Source organism: Phlebotomus papatasi, chromosome 1, assembly GCF_024763615.1.
Source record: "Phlebotomus papatasi isolate M1 chromosome 1, Ppap_2.1, whole genome shotgun sequence".
Taxonomy (NCBI): domain Eukaryota; kingdom Metazoa; phylum Arthropoda; class Insecta; order Diptera; family Psychodidae; genus Phlebotomus; species Phlebotomus papatasi.
In genome coordinates this window covers 48721056-48738181 of record NC_077222.1, presented here as the reverse complement: position 1 = coordinate 48738181, position 17126 = coordinate 48721056, and the positions used below count along the sequence as shown (strand labels likewise).

Genomic DNA, 17126 nt, shown 5'->3' with positions numbered 1-17126 from the left:
TTTTTTTTATTATTAAATATTTATATGTAGACAATGCCCAACGCACAATAACTTTTGTTTTGTAAATATAGGGTAGAGTAAGTACTTTTCGCCACCTTAAGGATTGACACCCATATAATTCTTACACTTTTTGTCGAAATAAAATGAAATTTTCTGTACAAGTGCTTTGAAGCATTATCTATCTATTGAACCAGGAGACTTTCCGGGAACTTTTGAGTATCTGGTTGAAAAAGTACATTTCCTGCAACAATGCATGTTTCAGTACTTTTCGCCACCTTGTAAACACTTTTTCGCCATTCTGTAAGCACTTTTTCGTCACTTGTTTTCAATTGATTTTTAAGAAACAGCAGCTTTCGTAAACCTCAATAAGTACACGGTACAGTACTTTTCTTATTTAACACCGATATTAGACAATTATTAGAGTATTTCGAATGATTTTTTGCACATTTTTTATTTGTGACAAAAATCAATTGAAAATTACGCCTGTTTTAACTAAATTCCGCGAGGAGCGCCACTTGTAAAATGCTTGGAAAAATGAGTGGCGAAATGTACTTACACAACCGAAAAAAGTAAGCCCTATTTCACCACATCCGTATTTCTTTATTTTTTAGAAAACATTATTAAAAAATGATATTAGAACAAAGCATAGTTAATAACGAATTGACTTTCAGTGAAAAAAATATCGAATACTGTACTGAAAAAAACATAAAATAATGCAAAACAATTTGTCTGAGCATTGACAAGTTTATTAGGAACTCCATATTTTTTTTTGGTGACTGTTCACCTTGTCGACAATTTCTTTAATTAACTTGCAAATAATCTAGTCGGTGAAGCATCTGATATGGTTTTCTGATTCATTTGGCTAGAGGTCACGAAATAACACTCATTTCGTAGTTCCACGAACTCATAATTTTCTTAAAATGCGATTTTAATTTAGGTGGCGAAAAAGGGCTTACTGGCGAAAAAGTACTGACTCTACCCTATTTTTGACATTTCAATTTATATTTTCATTGCTATATTTCATTAAAAAAATAATAGTTTAAATTATTCAGATTTCCACATATTTATTTGAAGAAGGCCTCATTTAACTGGATTTGTTTTTATTTTTACTTTTTGCAGGGAGCATTTGACCTCCTAGTTAAACTCTTCCTCTAAATAATTTTAGACTTGCCTCTTTCAAAGATAGAGCATAACCAAGTAGGGTAAAGTGATACAACTTGGACATAGTGTTACAAGTTGGATAATTCGCCGGTAAAAGCTGGACATGGCATTTTTCTTGATAAATACAGTACAAAATTTATTTTTAAGCAGAAGGAACCAAATTATAAAACTAAAGCTTTAAAAATATACAAATAAAAATGAAATACTAAATTTATCAAGAAAAAAGCCCTGTCCAAATTGTACCATTGTCCAACTTGTACCACTTTACCCTACAGTTAAGAATTAAGAATTCAGTAATTTTAATGTTAAATATGGGCATACTATACACTTGCAGAGCAATAATACCGCTCGCTATATGGATCTTAGCAGCTTTAGCAGGGATCCAAATTGCTCCGTCTATAAATATACTGGACACGCCCTCCCTCTACCATCAAAGACTTGTTTCATTCACTACTTTTTACCTTTTCACCGGTCTGGAAATCTTCTCTAAGGATCTCTAAAGGTCGTCGGTTGCATCAACCATTATTTTATTAGCATTTCTTTTAAATCAGCATTTCATGCAAGAGACTATATTATTTGTACCATCGCTTGCAGTTCATGAAGCTTCCTTCGGAATCTTTTACTCACTCTAGTTTGAAAGAGTAAAGAAGTGAAATTTTCAACACCTCTCTGAGTTCTTTTAGTCGTGACGTGATACTGCTAGAATTCCATTGACCTGCAATAGGTTGTCAGTGATCGTAGTTGATCTTACGAATGTTTTACAAATTTTCTTGACTTTATTCAATTTCAAAGGCATCTTCGTGCTTTGTTTGGCTTCGATTGAACAATTAGATGCCTGAAGCTTTATTTATATTGTTAAGCAGTACAGTGTCATTGTAGAGTGTGGTCTATTTTGTCATAGGTGATCTTGGGATTTTTCATTGTGCACTCAATAGGTCAAGTGGCAGAACACTCGGTCTATTATGCAAATGATCCGGGTTTGAAACCCCTTTAGGTCATCAGGATTTTTTTTCTGGCGCTAAAAATGTTTGAATTGCATTTAGTAAGTTTTACTGCACTTAATTCCACGGGGCATGGAACTGACAATCCCATCCTTGTATAAAGAAAAATAATAATGAATGTTTCGAATTCCCCTTGCGGAAGGCCAAAGTTCGTCATTGGAACTTTGTGCCACCACTATTAAATATTATTATCTCAAGACTTCTCCCAAGATTGAAATGATATGAGTGTTTAGTTTTGTCTATAGATTACTAGAAAAATGGGATAAGGCTAAAAGTTCCGTATAAATTTGGCATTACTCTGACCAGACCATAGATTTCTATCTGATATGCATGATACAGGATTACACTAAAAGCCATATAACGTAATTAAAGAGAATAGTCGTTTCCTGAAAAGTTATGAAATGGCAACGTTTTTGAAACAAACGACATTATGTTACTGTACCCTAAATATTAAAGATTCACAATAAAGTTAGAGAAAGTTTATCAAAGAGACGTGGCCTATAATTACAGGTAAAGCTTATTAAGTTGATTAAATGTATTCTGAGCAAAAAATGGAGCAAATTCACAGTAAAGTATTTCGGGTTTTGCTGATTTTGATGAATTGGAAATTCATCTTTGAGAAAAATTTTCAAGTTTTCTCCAAATTCGACCATGTTTTATTGTGTAATTTTTCACGATTTTCTGTTTGCATCTAAAGGCTTAAATAGACTCAGGCTGATCCTCGAGAATATTTAGCCTGTAAAATTTTGCACAAAAAATTTATTCCATACTATCATACACTGGGAACTTAAGATCATTGAGTAAAGTTCCTTTGCATAAATTTCCTTTACCAAATACTTTATTACCTAATTTTACAGGCTAAATATTTTCGAGGATCAGCCTGAATCTATGTTAGCCCTAAGATTTTAAGGTTAAGGAAGGATTAAGGTAGTCAATCAAGGTCCTTTCAGAAGTTAATAATGTAGCCAGGGAATATCAGGCTTAAAAGGAAGATTCTGTAAGGGCCTCGACAGACCTGAGGATTAGCCGAGAGACGGCTTAGCGTAATTGTATTATAAATAATCGTTAAACTACATTTCTATCATTTTCTACTAAGTCGTCTCTCGGCTTAAGTCGTAAGTGTGTCTAGGGCATAAGTCACTTATTTTCGCAATGAATAACCCTTCGGTGAGTGAATAAAGAAGTGTCTTGGAGTACTAATGAGCCGGAGCGAGAGAGAATGGAATTTGTGTTATCTCGGCACGTAAATGGTCGCTGGAATAGGAGGAGAGGACTTATGCAATGTCTCTCACTCTCCTCTCAATTGGGCACAAAATGCACAAAACAAAAGCAATGTGTATATATTTCCCACCAAATTCAATTGCAGTTGGAATTATTGCAAAATTGTGCGCGAGGCCCCTTGTGGCTCTATCGATCAGTCTCTCTGCGCGATTTTTATTTTAATGTACCTTCGGCTTAACATTAATATTTACACACGATCCCCAATGTGAAAAAAAGAACCACACACTCAAGTGATTCATTTAATTCCCCACCAACTTACAATCGCGATAAACTCATTCCGTCAAGTTTGTCGCTGGAGTTTAGTCGACTCTCCGATCGCGTTCTTGCTGATACCATCAGAAATTTTTCGTGCCTCTGTTCCATTCGAATTTTCATCAATTTTTGCCCAATTTACACTATTTGGTGTTTTTCCTTGTGATTTTTGTGCTGTTTGATGATTCGGTGAGAAAATTTTGGTGTTAAGATGGAAACCTTGTACGTACTTTCCTCCAGCACTATTTTGCACTTTTGTGTGTGGAAAAGACAATTTTTTATTCGTCTTTCTTGGTGAATTTCTTATTCATCGCAGGGGCTACTCAGTAAGGAATATACACTGGGAGCACCTGATGATCAAGTGTCTTTGTGGCAATGCAAGTGATTTAATTTAGTCAAGTGATCAGTGATCTTTCCCTTTTCTTTTGGACTGCCTTCTCAATATAGCAACAAACGGAATGCAAATGAGTCAATTGTTCAGCAATATCTTGTTCATTTGAATGAATCACACGCCAAATGAGCGAAATACTTTGAATTATCAGTAAAATTCTCAGCAAAATTGTTGAAATTGCTATTTTTATATTTCTGTGATCATCAATGTAATTTTTTTTCTCTAAAGACCATTTCTTTGCAAATTTCCTAAAGCTCACTCATAATGCACACATATATTTGAGATTGTGACAAAAATGTAATGCTGAAATTATTTACCAGCGAAAAATTATTCATTATTCAACAAATTCTCAACGGAGACAATGAAGTTTCGGGGCACTTATAAGCAGCCAAAAGGAGGAAATAAACTATTTTTGGATATGTAGATTTTTTAACGAATTGAGAAGGTGTTTAAAAGTTAGCCAAAAACTAAAAACCCACGGCTGCATTATAATTTCAAAGAAAGCTCTTATAGTCTAATTTTATTGTTCAAAATATTCCTTGATCTGTAATGAAAGGCTTAGAATTTTTATACCTTAAAAAATTATAAGAATATGAGCTTTAAGTATTATATCAACATCCAAGGTAGGGGAAAGTATTCTCCCTTCGAACGTTCATGCCGTCGAATAATGTGAATTTTCTTTTATTTTTCCTAGAGACTTATATACATAATTTTCAATAATTGATGATAAGTTAACTACAGTAGACTCTCGCAAATTCGGCTCTTTTAAGATCGGGCTACTTTTTAATTCGGGCAGCGGTTACATTTGAAAAAGTTTGTTGTCATTTTTCAAGTTTGATTATGATTATCAAATGAATCAAATATGCTCAAATTTGGCATGGTTTATCTTAGTTTTGATGTAATTTTGCATTATTGAGGGATTTTCATGCAATTTACGATATACATATATGAGTATGTAAACTCAATATGTGTTTGCAGATGAATAAAAAATCGTTGCATTTCAAAAAGTTTGTCGCCCGAATTTCTGTCTAATTCGGCTGACATTTCGGTCCCATATGCCCGAATTTGAGAGAGTCTGTCTACTGTAATATTTAATAAAAAATGTGTAAATCTCTTAGGAAAATAAAAGAAAATTTACATTATTCGAAGGCAAGAATGTTCGAAGGGAGAGTACTTTCCCCTATAGTGAGGTAATTTTGAATAGGAACTAAATTTGAGCTTTAAGATTTCCTCAGTAAATTATGGATTATTAAAATAGTTATAGGAGTAATGGGGTATTTTCAGATATGTGACTTTCGAAAATTTAAATAGGGTCGAAGAAACACCTATTGATACTTCAAGAAATCGTATCATGACCTATCGAATCCTCTTTTGTACCATTTGGGATATGAAATAAATGAAAAAAATGCCGTAATACTTACATTTTAATAGATTGGTACATTAAATAAATATCAATATTTTGACGAAATTGCCAATAAGTGTTCCCTATCAGACAGGTGTTCCTTCGACCCCAGTTTAGAATAAAAAAAATAATATACAATGGAAGATGTTCTGTTTTCAAGAACCGGTACCCAAGAGCAAGGGCGCAGTGAAAGTACCTTTGCCCCCTGTATAATATTAAAACAAGACAAAAAAAAACATAAAGTTAAGAACACAAAGACTTAAACCTTAAGAACACTTTGCTCCAAAAAAAAAACACCTTTACTGGCTTTTGAAAGAAGAGATCTCCAAAAAACCGCAAATCACTCAATTTAGATTAAAAACGATGTTTTTTTTTTGAAAATATAACTCGGTTTAGGAAAATTTTGATCAAGTTTTCTCAAAGTAATTGCCGTTTCAAAAGAGCTCTTAATGTGTCTTTCAAACTCTCCATATCTGTGTAAAATAATAAAAATTGGTTTAACATTAAATTTATGGCAAATTTTTGAAAAAAACCTTTATAGAAAAAAAATTTACATTTTCCATTTAATTTCTGATTGATCATGTGTTTTCTATGTTTATAAATTTAATTTAAACTCAATCTTGATGAATGTTTAATCCTTTAATGACGAGACAGTTTTCGCTGACCGAAAATCAGCAATAAAAATGAAACGGATAAACAAAATCAGTAAAAGGTCTTACATCTAACCTTAGAAAATCTAAAAGTCTGATTCGGTGTATTTTTTTCCTCTATGAGTGATAGGAGCAAAAATAGCCTAAAAATTTAAGTAATTTTTCTGACAATACCAATGAATGATAATTTTCACTCTGATGAAAAATATTATGTTTGAGTATTGTAGTTTTAATTCCCAAAAGGGTTTTGCTTAAAAAAAAATTAGAAGTATAAAAACTAATTAAAATTAATTTTCATTATGAGAATTTAAAAATTTGTCATTTTTGAGCTTAAAAATTTACTATAAAGCAAAAAGCTGGAGACTTGCAAAAATATCCTAGATTCCTTCAACCTTTTACATTGCAAAAACGTACAAACATAAGGAAAAAATAATTTTAGGTAGTCAGGAAAAATTATTTTCTTTATGGAACACCGGTGTTCCAATCGTCATTAAAGGGTTAAATTAAATTAAATTAAATTTATCGACACATATAAGAATTTTTTTTGTTTATCGGGATTTCCACTCAAAAAGAGCGCATTTGGAAATGTTTTTGAGAGAGTTTTGCGAAAATGTTCTTGTCTTTTTTATAAAAAAAAAAAAATTAAACACAAAAATTGTCAGAAAACTTCGTTTTCAAAGAAAAGGCTATTTTTGATTTCATTTTCTTAAAATAAAAAAAATAATATTCAATCTTTAAAAACTAATAAATAAATTAAAATAAAATCATTAAAATCGGATTAAAATATGTTCTATGCCGATATTCCAAATTAAGTCCTAAGTCTTTCGGTCTAAGAACATATCTTTTTTTCTATAAGCTATTCAGATTCATGAGAACGTTTTTGTACGTTTGTCTACATTTGTCAAAATCGGTAAAATTAGTTCAAAAATGGATTAACCCATTCCTTACCATGATATTATACAGGGGCATAACATTTCCTATGCTTCCCATATGTTTCTAGCGAGCCGAAAAAACTTTTGTGTTTATTAGCTGTTTTCTGTTGTCGTAGAATGAATTAGCAAAAAATACTAATACAAAATAAAAGCCAATTTAATAGCGAAGAGGCAACCGAAAACCCTAATTTGGCGACCTACGTAGTTTTGGAGATATCTCGTCAAATGTGTATGAAAACAGGGAAAAAAGTACACTAAAACCAGTCGCATTTTTCACAGCTAATGTCACCCCCCTGATATTATACATCATACGCAAATTGAGTGATTTTAGATGATTTATTTCTGGGCAATTGTTATCCGAATTGCTGTCGGGAATAGATTTTTAGTAAGTTTAGTCCTTCAATTACTTGGGAAAAATAATCCGAAAGAGATGGGAATACATTTTGTTGTTCTTTTCTCGCTTCGCGGAAAGTCATGCAGAAATTTTGCTCAAAATGGTGAACGGAAAATACGACATTGCGTAGAATTTGTTAAAATTGGTCTTCGTCCTTTTTCCCTATTCGAATTCTGATTGCCAATTTGTTTTCTTTTGTAGTTACTCTATCTAAATCAATTGAATTTTTATAGAATTAATGTAAAGAATTTAAATTCGGTGACCGTTTAAGACACGTGTTTGAGAGCGGCTCCCCGCACCCCCATAATAGATTAAAAAAATGTCTTTGGAAAAATATCATCTATTGATCTGTAAGAAACTAATTCCAAAATATCAACATTCTATCTCAAGTATTTCTAGTACATTACCTGAATGGGTTAAAGAACACAATTTCCTCGAATAACGGTTCTTCGGCGGATTTTTTTCGAGATTTTTTGAGAAAAATCTTATTCTTCGCGTTCGGAAAACGTTTTTTATTAGGAAGATAATCCTTCTTCAATTTGCCCCCCCCCCGCCCTACCTCCTATTACTAAAATTCTGACCACACCCTACAAGAGAAGGCCAAAATTAGCTAGGCTTAGTTAGATTTAATACAATTCTTAAACGTTTAGCAAATGAATCCTGATTAAACAACTTCAACTATTTCAAACTGCCTCACCTTACCCTACGATATACGTAAAAAAATGAAAATTTTCGAGAATGGGATTTTTGAGAAAAATTAATTTTTAAATTTTTTCAAAAAAGATTCAAAAACCGTTACAAAAAAACTTGAGCAGATAATACGAAAACTAGGATATCGTTTTAAAGAGTATAAAATTATCTTTCAAACAAAAAAGAGAGTAAGAAGAAATCTTAACCCTTTCGCGAGATAGAGCATTTTGAAATATTTTCCAAAAATCTCATTTGACGAATGAAGCGCGAGACGCCATCTTTGGCGCCATGTATCTCCGGCCAGAAATTTTTTTTGGGCGAAAAAAAAATAGGGGTATATTCTTTGATCGTGTATTTTAACATATGTAAAATTCAGAAACATCTGAGACCATGAACCCGCGATTTGCGATTTTTTCGGTCGTCTTGAGATGGATTGGCCCATCAACATTTTTTAATGTTAATTTTACACCTTATTAAGGGTAAAATTAACACGAGAAAGGGTACCTTTAACCCCTAATACACCTAAAAAGTGTAATATTTACATCGATTTTCGTTAAATACTGCAGGGAAAAATTAACATTTCCGGAACGTTATTTTAACTTTTTCGGATTTCTCTCAGTGAAATAGTAAAATTTTATCATAAAAGTCCAACATGTAGAATTTTTTCTTAATATATTTTTTTCGTACGTTAATAAAACTGAGGCCACATTGAAAGCGCTGTTTACTATTGATGTGTTATTAGCATTTGATTAAATATTTAATCCCATAAAATATTTAAATGATTTTGCGGTCTGTGATTGGTTAGAATTTTTATTGCATTCATGCTTTAGCCAATCAGTGTTCGCGAAAGGACTAAAATATTTTAGGAAATTAAATATTTAACTTCATATGATTAAGGTTTTAAGTTAAGATGGGAAATGGGATATGTAGTTCCTTCCTGGCTGACCTTTCCCAAAACTGGAGCATGTCTTTGTGAAAGCTCATCAAACACCCTCAAGAAATTCCTAAATTGAAAGCAATTCTTCATCAACAAATAATGCACTTGATCCATTGAATAAACTTAACAAAATTGGGGATAATTTGTGTTGATGATTCAATTGAGTTGATCTTTTCATATGCGATCTTGAAGACCTCCACACAGAAAAGACTGCAAAGTGCTGGTGGAATGCTAGTGATTTGCCTCGCGGGAGAAACACCTTGTGGCGTGTGTGGGTCAATTTTGGGAAGGAAAAAAGACACACTACAATTGATCTCTTGCGTGTGCTCTTTTTTTTGTGTCTTCTCACAGTGCTGCGACATCAGCATGAGTGATCAGTGGAGTCAGTGCTCAGAATCACCGTGCATTGCGTGGTGAAGACCTTCCACCATAGAGTTCTTGGACACGGATTTTTTGGGATGGCTGTTCTGCTGCGGAATGTGACTAACAGCATCTGGCATGCTTTTGCGGCGCTGCACCAGGAGCAGGATGGCCTGGTCAACAAGACAAAGCTGAAGGTGAGGTATTTGTGGGTGGAATGAGCCCGTAGTTGAGTGTCCGAGCCACCATCGGCAGTCAGAGCGGCCAAAAGGCCATACTCTGGTGTCATATGAGGTGGGCGTACCCTCTTCGGAATATAGAGGTAATACTCAACTATATGGGCTCTCTTGATCTGCTTTGGCACAGTCGGACTCCAGCTCATGGTCACCGTGCCGACTAGCTGGTGCTCGTGGTGTTCCTCTCCCAGCTAATTTCTCGCTTCTCCGTTTAAGGTGCTGACGGCCAATATCGCAACTCTGGTCGACTTATATGGGGTGGAAAGGGGCCTGGATCACTTTCGGTCGACGGCCACGCTCAATTTTGAGCATTTCAAGTTCTACCTGGCCCAGGAGGTCTTCTCCTGCCTCCCCAACACACTCACTCTTGCCGAATTGCGAAATCACGAGGCCAAAATTGATGAGGTACCCATCCATTGTCACTCTTTTTTTTTTCCTTAACAATCTACCAGATTCACATCTTTTGGACTCGCGCAAAATAGATTCTCTTGAGCAATAACTCTCATTCAACCTCTTCACTAATTTCTACCATTTTAAATTAATCACAGTGAGAAAGTCTCTTCTTGGAGAATGAATCACCTTCTGTGATCTTCCCATTCTTATTCACGGTATTTAACAAAATCATATGCATTTCTCTTTCACAAGAATTTCATCAAGTCATTTCCTCTTTTTATCCGAGCATTCTTGTATCTCTCTCCCCAGAGTGAATGGCTCAATCGAAAGACTTCAATAAGAAACCACACAAAAAAACTCAAAAGAATAATATTCTTTCAAGTGGCATTGAAAGAAAGTTTGTAGATCATTTTTGGAGGATTATAAATCTCTAAAGGAAAAAAAAACAACTTAATATTTTTTGGTCCAAAACTAGAGAACAATTATTCAATTAGCATATTCAAATATGCTTGATTATCTCATTACAGAAAAAATTGAATGATGTTTAACAAAAGTATTTGAAGCGGAGAATATTTTTCATGGTATTCAATGTAAATATTGTTATAGTTTTTTTTTAGCAATCGGCAATAATACATTTGCTAATCATATTATAATTTTGGAAGATTAGTTAAAAGAAAACTATCTCCCAAAAGGTCTAAAAGAGAAAATTTTGTAGTAACTATTAGAAGTTCTTTAATTAAAACGGACTAGAAAGATGAAAAAGTACAATTGATATTTTTGTAGCAAATTCTAATCTCATAACTCGACTGTTCCTTTTTCTAAAACCCTTAATATTTTTCAGATATGTCTTTTTTGTTATTTTCTTAATAAAAATATAACAAAATAGGTATAATTTCTATTAAATAAATTTTAGAATTCAATTTGACTCTTTTGTTTGAATTTTTACTGCAAAAGAATTTAGAAGAAACTCATGGATAAGTACAAAAAAAATGATAGGAAATCATTATAGGGTCTAGAAAAATATAAAAAAATAAGTTTCTCTTTTCACTATTTGTAGTCTAAACTTCTAGATTCTAGATCACATTTTGCTCCATTAAAAAATTATCAAGTAAATTATCAATCATAATTCTTATTTTAATTTTCTCGATACACATTGATTCCATTAATTCAAAAAGAATTGAATATACCATGATTAGAAAATTTCTAAGCAAATTAAAAATGTGATTTTAAGGAATTTAGAACAAGAGAAAAACAAAAGAAAAACAAAAGAAAATTAGGAATTCTTGTGGGTTGTAGAGATAAGATCTATCGAACGGTGAAAAAATATCATTTATTGATAAATTTCTTTAGTTGAGAAATTTGAATAAAAATTATTATATTAAAGTTTATCTATGAGAGTGCTATTCCGGCTTTATAGAAGTAGGGGAAAGCGCACTACCTTCGGACGACTCAAGCTTCAGACAATTCAATTTTTTCACTATGTTCCTTATGGATTTCATCCATTCTGAAATTTTGAGGTATTGGACTACCTACAGTGCCCGCTCTCTAATCCGGATCGCCGTAATCCGGACGAGTTATCGACGGTTACATTTAAAATCATTTTGAGGTTATGTATGAATGTGTGTTCCAGCAATGAAAATGAATTATCTTGCGAAGTATTTATTTAATAAATGAAGTAAAATAGCATAGAATTCTCTAATTATGTCTTTTTAAGCTTCTTTAAATCTTTTATCGTAATTCTAGAAAAAAAACTTGTATTATATTTGCGAGACGTTGAACAAATTCAAAAAATCCATCCGGATTACGAAGCGGACATCTGTCATATTGTCTCCCAATCATCCGGATTACAAAGCGGGCACTGTATTAAAATATAATTATTATAATTGGCCAAATTCATTAATAACACATTGAAAAAAAATGATTTGTGCGACACATAAATCGTCAGAAGGTAGTGCGCTTTCCCCTATTCTTCCTTCTGTGAGAATTAAGCACATTCTTTAGTAACTTGGTAAGCTTGAAGTTCTAAACCTAAATGGATAAAGATTTTAACTTCGTTGCAAAATTGGTAAAATATTTTCAGTCATTATTAAAATTTTGATCACTAAAAATCAAAATTGTCAGCAGATTATGTCATTTTACTCGGTCTATTTTCGTCACTAGGGGAGACTGGGGCAAAAAGTCACAAAACGGATATTTTATTTTTTTTACAAGCTACTCGAGCGCTTCAAAAATTTCTAATTAGCGCAGTTTTATAGGAAATTTACCGCTCTACAACTTTGTGAAAGTAATTTTCCTCTATTTTGTAAGGAAATACGTTTATCGAACCAATTTCTAAAAGGTAATTTTGTGACTATTCTCAAAAATACTGGGGCAAATAGTACCAGACATTGGGTATTATCATATTTTTTTTATTATATATTATAATATATTATCATATTCACTTCATTACGGGCTTCCGTAAATTAAAAAAAAATACCTAGAGGACATATTTTCATAGAAAATTTATTCATCTACACCTTGGTAAAAACACCGTTTTCTCTACGAGAAAAGTGAGAAAACGAGAAAAGCGCTTTTCAAGCTATTTTAGAAAAAACACACAAAAGACTGCAAATCGTTTGACCAATGCAAAGAAAAAGCGGCGAGACGCGGAAATAACATTTCTTTTCGCCGTGAGACATCAGAAATGGCTTCGCTTTATGATACTTTCTGCCCCATACCTTTTGTTACTTTTTACCCCAAATGGCCATTTTTAATAAAAAGATATCTGGAGAAAAGAATCTTTGTAAAATTCTAAAATAGATAGCGGATTCGTATTCAAAAAATCCAAATTATTTAGGAAATATTCACCAGTGCATCAATTTTGGAAAATAAGTAGGTAAAAATTGCAATCTTCTACAAGGAAAATATTTCAAAAATAGGGCTAAAAATTTCGATATTTTTTTATTTTCTAAATTCCTTATTCGAATTCTAAGAAACTTACGACATTGAAGAAGGTCTATGGAGGCTACCTATAGAAAAAAATTTGAGCCGCTATCTTTTTTACCTTGGAAGATATTGAATTTTGAATTTTTCAATTTGTGACTTTTTGACCCAGTCTCCCCTATAATTAAAAATTGGTGAGAAATCACTAACTATAATTGACCTTTGACCTTTAATAATTCAAAATTGCGTTTTTTTTCCTGTAACAGGTGTTTTTGAACGAAACGTTCGCTTAGGCTACCTCTAAAACATATCCGAAAATGAAAGAGTATCTATATGAAAATGAAAGAAATGCTTCTATAGTGCCGTTTTCGAAATAAATAAAGAAAAACATGGTTTTGAAGGGGATGGAGCCGGTGAGGAGGAAGAAAAAAACGCCTGGAGTGTATTTTTTATTGGGGGTCGCAGAAGACGGAAAATTAATATCTTTTACGGTTTAAGCTCCAGAGCAGAGCGGTGATGAATGGGAAGAAAGCGGATTACTGCTCCCTCTTTGAGTTCGAGCAGTAAAAATAAAACAAAGAGCAGTAAAAACTAAATTGAATCTATAAACCAAAAGACTTTATAATATAATTAAATCTATAATAAATATTTTTATATTGAGAAAATGACTTGAAAAGCAAATTTCTCATTAAGAAAGGGAAAAATAGTCTTTGAAAAACTTGCATTGTAGAGAAGATTAAATTTCCCATCAAAATATGTTAACTAGATATTTTTCTTATTTAACCCTTTAAGGACGATTGGGTCACCGGTGACCCATAGAGAAAATTATTTTTTCTGACTACCTAAAGTTCTTTATTTTTAATGCTAATACTTAATCGTAAAGTAGAAGGTTATAGGAATCTAGGATATTTTTTGTGAAATTCCAACTATTTGCCATAATAGTAAATATTTAAGCTCAAAAGTGACGAATATTCAAATGACCGCACCGATAAATGATTTTTATTATTTTTTTTTTATATTTCAATTTTTTTAAGAAAACCTCTTTTGGAAATAGAAAGTACATTACTCATATATAATACTTTTCATTACAGTAAAAATTATCTTTCTTTGGTATCGTCAGAAAAGTAATTAAAATTTTTAGGCTATTTTTGTTCCTATCGTTCATGAAAGCAAAAAAATATACCGAATCAGACTCTGTTGGACTACCCAAGGCTAGATGTAAGACATTTAATTAATTTTGTTTATTGGTTTCTTTTTCTTAATGATTTTCGATCAGAAAAAAGCGTCTCGTCCTTAAAGGGTTAAGGGAGACTTGAATAAAGGTTAATTAAAATAATCATCAAATTACCAAATGTCAATTGATATTTTCCACAGAATTTTTGAGAATTTCCGCATAGAACCGGCTTTTAAAAAAAATTGCACTAAAACAAACCTCATTTCAAGAAAACCTCTTTATCTAATTATTTCAGTGTTAAAATGCAATTTACAAAAATTCTAGGTAACAGCCAATGACCCTTAATTTTTTTTACACAAGTTTGTTCAACCGAATTGTATAAGGACATATCCTCAAAGGTTTTTCTCTAAAATAAAATCTTTTGCTAATTGATTCAAATTCACTTCTAATACATCTAATTGAAATCTTGCACATTGGGTCACAATTTGCATTCAAGGCATTTTGTTTATTACCATAATTATTTAAATAAATATATATTTTAATTAACGTGAATTCTTTTTAATGATCTGCAAAAACTCTTTGGATTGGCTTTTTTTATATTTCTGGCCAATAAATCTTGCGAAATATATGATCACTGTCGCCCAAAGTATTCTCATTAAAAAGTAGAAAACACCTTTTCCATCCTAAAACTATACCGCCCATCATTTTTCTGGTCCAGAAAAAAATAATCAACCTCCACGAGAGTCATTCTAAGGAAAATATTGAGAGGGATTGCTTAAGAACCACGCAAAAATTCAATTAAACATTGCATGGACTTGATTAATGGGTTGTTGGATCAATTAGTAAATTGCAATTGGGCTTTTTTATTTAATACCTTTCTCTCCCGCGGTAACTGGAGATTGTGATTTTTTTAAAATTTTATTTGCAGATTTGCTGGCTGGTGTGTCGCCAAAAGTACACGAGTCAGCGCGAGAGTAGCATTTACCCCGAGGAGTCCATCTACAAACTCTTTCGTATCTTTTGCATGTTTAGTGATCTCGTGGTGAGGAGCGATGGCAATTGCCAGGTGCTAATGCACTCCTCAGAAGCTGTACAGATTGTCCAGCAATTGCTCAATCTGCTGGGATTGGACTATGAGGCAGAGAAGAAATATGAGTATCTTGTTAATTCCGATCTCACATACCGATTTGAGCAGTTCCTCTCACTTGTGGAATTTCGGGAGGTGCGTGAGGGTACTTTTGAATGTATTGAGTCTCTGTATGAGGCTGTCGATGAGATCTATCAGATCTACATCAAAGACATCATCAAGAAGGGCTATCTCCTTCGTCGTGGATATTTGTTACCAACTCTCCGAGAATATTGGTTTGTTCTTCAACCCTGTGAACTGTCCTACTACAAAACCCCACATCTCAAGGAACTCTGTGGGAGTATCTGTTTAGACTCCAATTGTATGGTAAAACCCTTCATGTCACCCTCTGGGAAACATGATAAAGTTCAGAGATTTATTATCACGTCTGGTGAAAGAAATTTTGAGTTAGCAGCTCATGATCATCGGTCCCGGATGCAATGGATTGCAGCCCTGCAGTTAGCAATAACATATTCAGCCGGTAAAGAGGGCTTTCAGCGGGATCTCACGGCTAGAAGACGCCAACAGCGTGATGCCACAAAGCAGAAGCGCCGAGAAGAGGAACTGGAACGAAGTACGCACATGCAGGAAGTGGAAGAAGCCAAAGTGCAGCTGGCACGTGAGAAGATGGCACGAGTGGCGGCTGAAACCCAAGCCAAAGAATTGGAAGCGATTGCAAGGGAGGATTCACGACGGGTGGCTGAGCTTGAGGATATGAAGTTGACCCTCGAGAAGCTCCTAATGGAAGAAACTCAGGCTAAGCGAGATGAAGAAATTGTTCGTGCCCTCCAAGCTCGTGTTCTCTCCGACGAATGGGAGAAGCGTTCAGAACTGGAGCAATTGCAGGAAGAACAGCGAGTCCTTCTCGAACAGGAACGTCAAAAGAGAATGGAATTTGAGGTGAAACAGAAAGAGAAGGAGCTCCAACTCAAAGAAGCAGAAAAGCGTCTCAAAGAACTCGAAGATGAACGACAAAAGCTAGATATTGAACTCAAACTCTCCCGTTGCAAGATTAAGCAATCCGAAGAGACAAAGGAGATGCTCGAAGCCAGACTCCAGACAATGCAACCACCATCCAGAGAGGGAAGTCGTGTCCGACGAGCCCTCTCCTTCATGCCATCCACACGTGAAAGACAAACGACAGGTGCTGATACAGAAAAGCGAGGATCATCCATCAGAAGATCAGACAAGATCATCTCAACCAAAATTAACCACTAGGCTTCCTTTGTAAAAAAAAAAAATAAAATAACAAAATAAACTAACTCACTGCCAGGAATGCTCTTTATCTCTTATCTGGCGAGATTAATTACAGTCTTGAGTAGGGATTTTAGCAAATAAACTAAGATTTTCCTAGCTAAAATCAATTGCCACTTTGCATTCTTCATGTTCTTAGCGACTTATTGTTTTTTTTTCGTGCCAGTAATCCACTGATGAAAAGTACACAAGACATTATCTTAAGCCGTTTTGTCTTTCTTATCTCACCGAGAGATAAGTTTGAAAAAATAAATTTGAAAAAAAAGAAAATTCCAGAAAGTCGTTATTATTAATTCCAATTTGAAAAGGAAATTTTTGGCGGGATACAAAAGCGCCATAGCGGGAAAATTATAAAGTTTTGCTTGCATGCTAGTATGCTTGGTTTTGGAAATTTCTCATAAAATATGAATGAAATATCGTGAAAATATTCAATGATTTATTTTAATTTTCATAATAAATGAAAATGTTATTAGTTGAGAAAGATTATTACTAATTTATTTTTAGAATCTCAAATTTTTAAAGCCATTAAAAAATAGTTTTCTTTTGAAATATAAATGAAACACGGAAGAA

The 17126-nt window shown here is 33.4% G+C and overlaps 1 protein-coding gene across 1 annotated transcript; it reads left to right on the top strand.

The window, feature by feature from the left end:
- The first annotated feature begins 3529 nt into the window (after nucleotides 1-3529).
- LOC129804951 (differentially expressed in FDCP 6-like) lies at nucleotides 3530-16666 on the top strand. Its single transcript, XM_055852749.1, has 4 exons — nucleotides 3530-3884; nucleotides 9443-9648; nucleotides 9904-10092; nucleotides 15105-16666. The coding sequence occupies exons 2-4, from the start codon at nucleotides 9550-9552 to the stop codon at nucleotides 16518-16520; spliced, it is 1704 nt and encodes a 567-aa protein (XP_055708724.1). The 5' UTR covers nucleotides 3530-3884; nucleotides 9443-9549; the 3' UTR covers nucleotides 16521-16666.
- The last annotated feature ends 460 nt before the right edge of the window (nucleotides 16667-17126 follow it).